This window comes from Triticum aestivum, chromosome 7D (genome assembly GCF_018294505.1).
Source record: "Triticum aestivum cultivar Chinese Spring chromosome 7D, IWGSC CS RefSeq v2.1, whole genome shotgun sequence".
In the NCBI taxonomy this organism is placed as follows: domain Eukaryota; kingdom Viridiplantae; phylum Streptophyta; class Magnoliopsida; order Poales; family Poaceae; genus Triticum; species Triticum aestivum.
The window spans coordinates 153,809,896-153,821,529 of NC_057814.1; the positions used below are offsets into that span (position 1 = coordinate 153,809,896).

The window sequence follows — 11,634 nt, forward strand, 5'->3', positions numbered from 1 at the left end:
ATAATTTCTTTGTATAAGTCAATAGGTATTGCACTAGCACTAGCACCCATATCACACAAGCCATGATAGCAATGATCTCCTATTTTAACAGAAATAACAGGCATGCCTATTACAGGTCTATGTTTATCTTTAGCACTAGGTTTAGCAATTCTAGAAGTCTCGTCACAGAAATAAATAACATGCCCATCAATATTATCATCCAAAAGATCTTTAACAATAGAAATATTAGGTTCAACTTTGACTTGCTCAGGAGGTGTATAAGTTCTAATATTACTTTTCCGAACCACAGTTGAAGCTTTTGCATCATCCTTTATCCTAACAGGGAAAGGTGGTTTCTCAACATAAGCAGTAGGAACAACACGATCATTATAAGTGATAGTCCTTTCTTCAACTTTAATAGGTCCAACTACTTTTACTTCTATGGGAGGATGATAAACCACTTCTACTTAGGGAGATCAACGTGAGCAGCAAAAGATTCACAAAAAGAAGCTACTATCTCAGAGTCAAGTCCATATTTAGTGCTAAATTTACGGAAAACATCGGTATCCATAAAAGATTTAACACAATCAAACTTAGGTGTTATACCTGACTCCTTACCTTCGTCGAGGTCCCAATCTTCAGAGTTGCGTTTAAGTCTTCATCATAAAAGAACCAGTACACGAAGTATCGAGCATGGTGCGGTTATTGTCAGAAAGCCGAGCATAAAAATTTTGAATAATCATTTCTCTTGAGAGCTCATGATTGGGGCATGAATATAACATTGACTTAAGCCTCCCCCAAGCTTGAGCGATGCTTTCTCCTTCGCGAGGCCAAAAATTATATATGTAATTACGATCACGATGAACAAGATGCATAGGATAAAACTTCTGATGAAATTCCAATTTCAATCGTCCGTAGTTCCATGATCCCATATCATCACATAGCCTATACCAGGTCAATGCATCTCCCTTCAAACATAAAGGGAAGACCTTCTTCTTGATAACATCATCGGGCATACCTGCAAGCTTAAATTATCCACAAACTTCATCCACATAGATTAGGTGCTCATCCGGATGTAATGTTCCGTCTCCTGCAAAAGGATTAGCTAGCAGTTTTTCTATCATCCCCGAAGGAATTTCAAAGTAGACATTTTCATTTTCAGTAGGTTCAGTAGGTTGAGGAGCAACTCTTTGCTCTACTGGTCGGGGTGAAGATACCCCGAACAAGCCCCTTAGAGGATTACTTTCCATAGTAAACAGTGACAGTAAATTTCAGCACACTATATAAATTTTTCCTTACCAAATTCCACCAACCAAAGGCGCTTCACTCCCCGGCAACGGCTCCAGAAAAGAGTCTTGATGACCCACAAGTATAAGGGATCTATCGTAGTCCTTTCGATAAGTAAGAGTGTCGAACCCAACGAGGAGTAGAAGGAAATTATAAGCGGTTTTCAGCAAGGTATTCTCTGCAAGCACTGAAATTATAGGTAACAGATAGTTTTGTGGTAAGATAAATTGTAACGGGTAGCAAGTAACAAGTGTAAATAAAGTGCAGCAAGGTGGCCCAATCCTTTTTGTAGCAAAGGACAAGCCTGGAAAAATTCTTATATAGAGAAAAGCGCTCCCGAGGACACATGGGAATTATCGTCAAGCTAGTTTTCATCACGTTCATATGATTCGCGTTCGGTACTTTGATAATTTGATATGTGGGTGGACCGGTGCTTGGGTGCGGCCCTTACTTGGAAAAGCATCCCACTTATGATTAACCCCTATTGCAAGGATCCGCAACTACAAAGGAAGTATTAAGGTAAACCTAACCATAGCATGAAACATATGGATCCAAATCAGCCCCTTACGAAGCAACACATAAACTAGGGTTTAAGCTTCTGTCACTCTAGCAACCCATCATCTACTTATTACTTCCCAATGCCTTCCTCTAGGCCCAAATAATGGTGAAGTTTCATCTAGTCGACGTTCACATAACACCACTAGAGGAGAGACAACATACATCTCATCAAAATATTGAACGAATACCAAATTCACATGACTACTAATAGCAAGACTTCTCCCATGTCCTCAGGAACAAACGTAACTACTCACAAAGCATATTCATGTTCATAACCAGACGAGTATTAATATGCATAATGGATCTGAACATATGATCTTCCACCAAATAAACCAACTAGCATCAACTACAAGGAGTAATCAACACTACTAGCAACCTACAAGTACCAATCTCAGACTTAGAGACAAGAATTGGATACAAGAGATGAACTAGGGTTTGAGAGGAGATGGTGCTGGTGAAGATGTTGATGGAGATTGGCCCATCCCGATGAGAGGAGCGTTGGTGATGACGATGGCGATGATTTCCCCCTCCCGGAGGGAAGTGTCACCGGCAGAACAGCTCCGCCGGAGCCCTAGATTGGTTCCGCCAATGTTCCGCCTCGTGGCGGCGGAGTCTCGTCCCGAAAGCTTTCTTATGATTTTTCTTCGGACGAAAGACTTCATATAGCAGAAGATGGGCACCAGAGGGCTACCAGGGGGCCCACAAGGCAGGGGGACGCGCCCAGGGGGGTAGGGCGCGCCCCCACCCTCGTGGCCAGGGTGTGGGCCCCCTCTGGTATTTTCTTCACTCAGTATTTTTTATTATTTCCAAAAATAACTTCCGTGGAGTTTCAGGACTTTTGGAGTTGTGCAGAATAGGTCTCTAATATTTGCTCCTTTTCCAGCCCAGAATTCCAGCTGGCGGCATTCTCCCTCTTCATGTAAACCTTGTAAAATAAGAGAGAATAGGCATAAGTATTGTGACATAATGTGTAATAACAGCCCATAATGCAATAAATATCAATATAAAAGCATGATGCAAAATGGACGTATCAAACGACACGTATTGTATTGTTGCCATCGAGGATAAAAAGATGGGGTTTATATCATATTGCATGAGTTTATCCCTCTACATCATGTCATCTTGCTTAAAGCATTACTCCGTTCTTATGAACTTAATACTCTAGATGCATGCTAGATAGCGGTCGATGTGTGGAGTAATAGTAGTAGATGCAGGCAGGAGTCGGTCTACTTGTCACGGACGTGATGCCTATATACATGATCATACCTAGATATTCTCATAACTATGCTCAATTCTATCAATTGCTCGACAGTAATTTGTTCACCCACCGTAATACTTATGCTATCTTGAGAGAAGCCACTAGTGAAACCTATGGCCCCCGGGTCTATTCTCCATCATATTAATCTTCCGTCAACAAGCTATTTCTTTTACCGTTTATTTTGCTTTCTTTACTTTTAGTCTTTACCATAAAAATACCAAAAATATTATCTTATCATCTCTATCAGATCTCACTTTTGCAAGTGGTCGTGAAGGGATTGACAACCCCTTTATCGCGTTGGTTGCAAGGTTCTTATTTTTTTGTGTAGGTGCGTGGGACTTGAGTGTGGCCTCCTACTGGATTGATACCTTGGTTCTCAAAAACTGAGGGAAATACTTACGCTACTTTACTGGATTACCCTTTCCTCTTCAAGGGAAAACCAACGCAATGCTCAAGAAGTAGCAAGACGCAACCCAACCGGCAAGCTACGTCTCGCACGGGGGTTCAATCGGCTTCAGTAAGCATGCATCAGCAACGATCGATCGGGTTTAGTTAGCAGCGAAGGAGTCTCGGTCGGGTTCAGTTTGGAGCGAAGGGATCGATCGATCGGCTTCAGTACGTAGCAGCAGGAGATCGCTCGGGTTCAGTTATAGCGACACGACTCGTACCACGCGCGCGTACGAGAGAAACGCGCAAACCACACTGCATCGCTCGGCCTCGACCACCCACCGTAACTGGGAACTCCCCGATATTTTTCTCACCCTCGCTTCTACCATGATTTTCTCTGTCATGGACGGCCCAAAGAATGTCATGCAGGTGCGTCTCCGGCCCACCCAGGATGAAAAGCCCATTTTCTGTCATGATTTTTTGTCATAGAAGTAGGAGCCCACCACATCTATGATGATACCGGGTTTTGTCACAATTATCGTCATAGAAGTGTCATAAGCATGATAGGATTTTTTTCGTTCGGGCCAAAATGTCACGAATGTGTCTCTTTTTTGTAGTGCATAGATCCCCATTTCCATGCGGTCCCATAGGTGTGTGTTCCGGTGGTGTAGCCATTACATATCCAATGCATCTGAATGATCACAAATGGGAAATACTTGTTGGTTTCCACGTACTAACTGCAATTGGGGGGGGGGCATGATATGCAGTTTGTCGAATTTGTTTCATTTATTCAATATGTCAAAATTGCATGTCCCCTACAAGATGTTGAGAGATTATAATTATGTAGGAGCTATCTTAGTACCAACTTTATCCTTTTGGTAAGTGATTCCGCAAATCATTTTGGGTATGTACAAAACACTCCACAACTATGCCTCAATCTAGGAAATAATCATCATATTTGTGTGAACTAAATTTCGCAACGTTGTTGGTTTTGATGGAATTTATCCCATGCTCAGGATGATTTGCTCTCAAATTAATGATTTGAGCAATCAATTTTGCAAAATCATGGTTCCTTTTAGAAGTAAGAACACACTGTACCATCTCACCAATGCATCGGAAAGCACTCTGAACTATCTGAATAATCCAGAGAACGGTTGATTTGGATCACATGTACTCTTGTCAAAGGAAATCTAGTGGCTCGTCCTTTATCTTGAGATAAGATGACCTTGTGATTAATTTATTAGTTTGCACATACCATGCATACATAATCCAATGAATTTGGAAAGTTCTCATAGTTAGGTTGTGTCCAATGGAACCATCAATAATTTTTTCATCATCCTAATACCACGATGACCATGCCATATATTGAACTTATCAAGATTCTGGAAAATTTTCTGTAAGCCATTCTCTTCTTTATCTTAAGGTCATCAATTTTAGGGAACATTGTTGCTTCTACAAACCTCTATACTGGCGGGGGGCTTAGTAATCTGGTATGGTGACTAAAACATGAACAATGATGGCAAGTTTAGGGCATATCTACATGGATCACCAAGCGGACCTCATAGAATGTCCACCGACACGTCCAGATGTGTCTGCGGACAGCGTGACCATCGAGTCGTCTCCCAGAAATCTGGACCATGTATGACGGACAATGCACCAAGCGTAATGTGAGGAGAAAGAGATGAGTGGGAGATGTGGTGCAACTAAGAATGAATGGGTTTTCGTTTGGACTCACCTAGACCTTCCCCAAGTTTTGCGACGATTTGTGGGGTTTTCCATGTCCGGACCAGTCCACAAACATTTAATAAATAGCATTGTGGGCCTAAAGTGTATGGACTGTACACATTTCAATGATGAACCACGTTGGTGACATCCTTTGTGGCTCACTTTCATGGTTTGCTATTTCAAGAACTAAACTATAAATCGAGGCAAGTTAACAGAGGAAGATATATAGTGCACTTGGGCATTTGGTGCTACTGGTACACCTGTTCTCTAAAATATTTTTAATATACATCAAAAATAAGTGTTACAAGGATGTGAGTACAATATATGTCTATCGTGGTATACAAATTGAGACCCAAATTCAAAAGAAACATTTAGAAACAAAAAGACAAACCATGATATGAATAGTAGCTACTGCAAACTAGGCCTTGAATTTTTCATTTATGTTTACCATACTATGTTTCCAATTTGCATCTAAAATTTTGTGGTATGATTGATTCTTGTTACTACTAGAACATAATTCTTTTTCCAAAATTTTATAACATTTGTAAATAGGATTCTTTAAAACAGGAGCACCGGTAGCACCAAATGGTTGGGTGCACTCCATATTTCTTGAGTTCAAGATCCCACATAAGTTTTCTATGTTATATAGCATGATGTTTTTGTAAGTGTTATCTACTTTGTTGTATATTCGAGGAGTGATTTTAGATTAATTTTACATATGCAGTTGAGCTATACTCTTGGATTACTTCTTGTTGCTGGTGTACTTCTATTATACCTTGATATCTTTGGGTACGTATTTGGAAGTCCTAAGCAAAGCATGTATTTCAGGGAAAGCCGACAAGGAATTCCTTTAATAACCGACAGTTCTGATTGTTTAGAACAACTCGGATGAATTTAGTAGCTCCTTTTAGGAGGCCTTCAATGACCATAGATCGAACCTATACTATTAGATACGATTGAGCATTTCAAGGCGTAGCATTGTAACTACTATGTAGACTTTTTTTATGAGGGATCAAATCCCTCTCTTCTCGTTTTTATTAATTCATCAACATTAAGGATCACAATGTATCAAATCAAATAAAAAATTATTGCAGCAACAATATCTTACGTTATCTGGTTGCATACAATCATAGTCAATTCAATGAAATTATTTGATTTTAAAGGTGATCTCGTATAATTTCACACATAAGGGGCCATTTCTTCGTTTCGTCCGGTCATTAATAACTTGGTTGTTTTTAGATAATAGTAGATAGAAAGAACGCTCGTAAGGATTCCTATTTCGAAATAGTTATATAAGCATTTAATATAACAGATGTTAAAAATCAGATGTTCCGTCAGAACGCTTGTTTCACTGAACGCCTTGTGGCATGTCCAACCTCCACGCACGAATCTTAGCGTGTTCACTAGAAGGACCATTGGGAGGGAATGCGTTAACATAACACAACCGTTTGTTTGTTTCATGCTTCCGAAGGAATGACCTTGGTGACGGAAGTTTGTTTTCATATAATAGCATCATAGCAATTTTGTTTGTGAAACATGGCAGTTCTTCTGAAGCAACATGACAAATTTCTGAAGACACGCGTCGCAATTCTCCTCTTAGCAGAATGACAAATCATGTATTTTTTGTGGCAATTTTCTCCTGCTCTAGGATGTCAGTTTTTTCATGTGCAAATCTTTGGTATGTAGGGCAATTGCTGCATGACAAATTCCTGACAAATCTTTTTGCTAGCACGGCAATTTTTCCTTTTCAACATGGCAAATCTCTATATTATAGCATCGCAAATGTATCCTTTTAAAGGAAATATATTAATATCGCCAAGATACCAATTACACCCAGCCTCTACACCAACAAAATGTCTCAAAAAACATCCAGGATGCACGTAGCCCGAAAAGCAAACAAAAAAGAAAGAAAAAACCAAAGGCCTCGCCGCAGTGATATGTTCCTTAGCAGCAGCACACAAACCACCATAAAAAACAACACCCGGAAAACATAAAAGGCCTCGAAAAGCGATGCCTTCAAGAAGAAAACAATGCACAAGCATCGCCGTCGCCCGATCCAAGATCTTAGGTTTTAGGTTTTCACCATGGAGAAAGTCCGGGCTCTCAAAACAATACCCGCCAGGCACAACCAATGAAGGTTGGACCTTAGGTTTTCACCCTGAAAGTCACGATTCAACACCCGAGGAGTACCACCAAAAATGAAGTCTTCCAGTGTTGCTGACCCCACTTGTCACTATTGCTTCTGAAAGTTATCAAACACCTGGCTCACTCAATCACCTCCAACGCCCTCTCCACCTTATCAAACACCCAATTTTAGCCACCATGGCTTCTCCACCGATGTCTATGCCATGGAAATCAAGATACTGGCATGTCCCATAGTGTCAACAAACAACAAGAGCTTCATGCCGCGCCCACATGGAGCCACGTAGGCCGATATCCGACCCAAATATCCTGGGGCAAGATATCCGGCAATAGTTCCGGAACACGTTGACGGCCAGATCGTGCCATGATGCAATAAGAGCAGTAAAACCGCCACCACACCACTGCCTCCACCACGTCGACGCCATCGCCACTATGGCGGAGGACACCGGTCCGCGCTGCCCATAGTCTGCACCGCCGGCTGAAGACGAATGCCAGATAGGGGCGGATCCCGATCCGCCGCCACCACCTCGCCTGCACTATCTACCACCTCGAAGCCAGTCATGCGCCGCTGGTCCCAACCGCCGCCGCCATGGGGATCCGTCATTGCACCACCGCGATCCTCGCCATCGCGGTGTCCCATCCAGCCTCACCACCCCGTGGCGGAGGCCCTGCGCGAGAAGGCGAAACGCCCCGCCGCTGCCGACATCGGCCAGGCTTTGCCCAGCCGCGTCCTCTGGTGGCGGCGAGGGAGGAGGGAGGGAGAGGAGGGTGCTGGCGGCGGCGGCGGCGGGAGCGCCCTCCCCGTCGCCCACAGGAGCGACGTGGGAGGGTACGTGGCCCATGGCAAATGTATCTCTCATAGTATTGACAATTCCTGAGCGTTTGCGGGGAGTAGTTTTTTTGAGGGAACACTCCCCATGGAGCCATTTGCTCAAACGAACCTCTTCTAGAGAGCATTCATTCGCTCGGGTGATCTTGCTAAGGAAACGTTAGCTGTTACTGGCGTTCTTTAATATTTGGTCCGGAGGCATAGTCGGACACTTGGATTCAACACAACAGAGATCACAACACGACTGAGATCTTTACTTTGCACAATGCAAGATAGGGCAGTCCCATCAAAAACACTACGGCCTGCGCAAATGATTGACCAAATACATGTGAAGTTATTCTCTTGGTGCAATCATTAACCTAATCAGATCATTGCGTTCCCTTCCGGAGAAGAGACAGATGATAGATTGATGGCATGTTACCATGGACGACACACTGGTCATGAACTGGCCTCGGCGCCATCTATTTTTCCTTCATTATTTGACTGGTTCGCTTAGCGGCGCGCGGTTGCGTACGTTTGATAATTGAGGCGGTTGTATGGAGGTGGAAGTTAGCACATGCGTGCATACGCAGCAACCAGTTGTCACGCTGACACCATCCACTCAAATCTACGTAACCGGCCATCTATAAGTATACAGGGAGTTGCAAGGACAGAGATCACTCAAGTAGTACCAAAACATTCTTATCTGCAGCCACATAGTAATTGATTCAATCGTGTAATTTGGTTAAGCTCCATGGCGATCAGGTCTTCGCTGCTCCCTCTGGCCCTGCTGGTTCTCGCAGCAGCTAGCTCGGCAGCGGTGGCTCAGTTGGAGATCGGCTTCTACAGCAAGACATGCCCGGACGCCGAGAAGATCGTCGGCGAGGAGATGGCCAAGATCATCGCCGCCGCGCCCAGCCTCGCCGGCCCGCTTCTACGCCTCCATTTCCACGACTGCTTCGTCAGGGTAAGTCGTCGTTGAGCACTTGCTTGTCCTGTCTCACGTACAAACCTACATATTGCACACGAATACTAAGAAACATGCATGCAATGCGAACTTGCAGGGTTGTGACGCCTCCGTCCTGCTCGAATCCACCGATGGCAACGTGGCAGAGAAGGACGCCAAACCGAACAAGAGCCTACGAGGGTTCGGCTCTGTGGAGCGGGTGAAGGCCAAGCTCGAAGCCGCGTGCCCGGGCATCGTCTCCTGCGCTGACGTGCTCACCCTCATGTCCCGCGACGCTGTCGTGCTGGCTAAGGGCCCCTTCTGGCCGGTGGCGCTGGGAAGGCGAGATGGCAGGATGTCCAGCGCCACGGAGGCCAGCAACGAGCTGCCCCCGGCCTCCGGCGACGTCCCTCTACTCGCCAAGATCTTCGCCTCCAAGGGCCTCGACCTCAAGGATCTCGTTGTCCTCTCGGGCGCCCACACGCTCCGCACGGCGCACTGCCCGTCTTTCGCCGACCGGCTCTACAACACCACCGGCGAGAACGGTGCCTATGGCGTCGTCGACCCGTCTCTGGACAGCGAGTACGCCGACAAGCTAAGGCTCAAGTGCAAGAGCGTTGATGACCGTACTATGCTGTCGGAGATGGACCCCGGGAGCTTCAAGACCTTCGACACCAGCTACTACCGCCACGTCGCCAAGCGGAGGGGCCTCTTCCGCTCCGACTCCGCGCTCCTCTTGGACGCCACCACCATGGACTATGTCCAGCGTATCGCCACCGGCAAGTTCGACAGCGAGTTCTTCAGGGACTTCAGCGAGTCCATGATCAAGATGGGCGATGTCGGCGTGCTCACAGGGGCCGGGGGAGAGATCAGGAAGAAGTGCTACGCTCCGAACTAGGGTTCGTTGTTTCTTAGTTGTTGTAAGGGCAACACATGCATGTCGCTCTGGTATTATCTACTGTAGTGTGATATATTCTTGTCAATGTTACCTAGTAGTAAATTATTTCTTGTCGAAAGAATATGGCGCACCTACATGCTACGTAAACGCATGTCTGGCAGCAGTGTTTTCTTGTGTCGCTGTGTGCTGTGAAATACCCTAACTTATCAAGGATAGCAAGTTATCTTTAGCAGAACGAGAAGAGATAAGTCCACTTTTCAACTCAACTTAACACCAGGTTTCGAAACCAGTTAGTCATGCAATGACTATCATCTTCCTCTACTATTTATCCATTCCCCACCCGCCTTGCATAAGACGAGCGCCACCGTACCCCACCCTTCCATCTAGCTTCCTCTTCCTAACCCCACCCTTCCATCTAGCTTCCTCTTCCTACGGGAAGGGTAGATGACTAGCCCAGCAGTCAGTGGCGGAGCCAGAACTTTTGTGGAGCCTGGGCAAATTTAGCCAAGTGTATGATCTAGAAATAAAATCTGGGTATTCGTGTACACAACATATAATATAGCACCAAAGGTCCGAAGCTGAAGTCCACATCAATAATCAAATGAAAAAATTGACATAATAGTCACACAAAATGTAAATTTAATGTGAACTAATATATATCCATTTCATAGACCAAACAATGTTGAGACTTGACAACAAAAGATATATAACCAGCCTTGCATAGAGGCAAACTCGCCATGTTGCCAATTAACAAAAGTAAAGCTATCCATACCAGATGTCACTGTATGTCATTGTGCACTTTCTTCCACCATATCAAAAGCATCTCTCACTTGTTCATAGCACAGAACTCCTTGCATCAACATGTATCGTATTATAAAATATTCAGTTTGAAGGTAAGAAATATTGCATGAATTCCACTGTCTGCAAGTTGTCATCTTCTTACATACTTTGATTTTGTAGTTTACAGTACCCAACAAACAAATACAATTTTCTCTAGTCATGAATCCATTAACATTATCACCCCCAACGATTTTTTTCCTAAATTTTAAGCCCTAACCCCTAAGCCCGACCTTGAACTCTCACACCATTAGTTGCATATCACACACCATAGCCTCCATATATATAATTAGTGGGGGTGTGTATGTATTAGATCCGTACCTCGCATCAATACTTACTTCCCTAACCCAAACCAATTATTCAGACTTCAGAGATGAGGGATCCTTGGCCCTAATTTCGACAGAGATTTCTTACCGCAGGAAGCCGAAGCCGGATAAGAGGAAGGAGGGACTGAGTGACGACCGAAGGAGTAGACTGCCTGGGAGCCTCGCATCTCTCGCCGCCGTCCGTGTGTCTAGCGGCCTAGGGCTCAGCCTCAAGGCCAGCCGCCAGCGCCCCTCTGTCGCCCAGTCCCTGCGCTGGCGTGTGAGAAACGAAGAGACAGGAGGAGGGAGTTGGAGGCTTCGAGCGATCGATCCGTCTCGTTGTTTCTTCTTTTGGCCTGGGCTGCAGCCACTACCGGAAAACGGTCCTACGCCGACGGCCAAAACTATGCCGACGGCAGCCGTCGGCCTACTTGGAGCTATGCCGACAGCCTAGTCCTGGCCGTCGGCTTATCCTTGCCGTCGGGCTACTCCGATCTACGCCGA

At 44.8% G+C, this 11,634-nt stretch overlaps 1 protein-coding gene across 1 annotated transcript; it reads left to right on the plus strand.

Moving 5' to 3' along the window:
- The first annotated feature begins 8,841 nt into the window (after positions 1 to 8,841).
- LOC123168896 (peroxidase 1) lies at positions 8,842 to 10,055 on the plus strand. Its single transcript, XM_044586759.1, has 2 exons — positions 8,842 to 9,111; positions 9,209 to 10,055. The coding sequence occupies exons 1-2, from the start codon at positions 8,899 to 8,901 to the stop codon at positions 9,986 to 9,988; spliced, it is 993 nt and encodes a 330-aa protein (XP_044442694.1). The 5' UTR covers positions 8,842 to 8,898; the 3' UTR covers positions 9,989 to 10,055.
- Positions 10,056 to 11,634: the final 1,579 nt, after the last annotated feature.

Bases quoted from the DNA above. Each gene is read 5' to 3' on its own strand.
- LOC123168896 (XM_044586759.1), top strand. From the start codon at position 8,899: ATGGCGATCAGGTCTTCGCTGCTCCCTCTGGCCCTGCTGGTTCTCGCA. The intron at 9,112-9,208 runs GTAAGTCGTCGT...GCGAACTTGCAG, and splicing joins TCCACGACTGCTTCGTCAGG to GGTTGTGACGCCTCCGTCCT.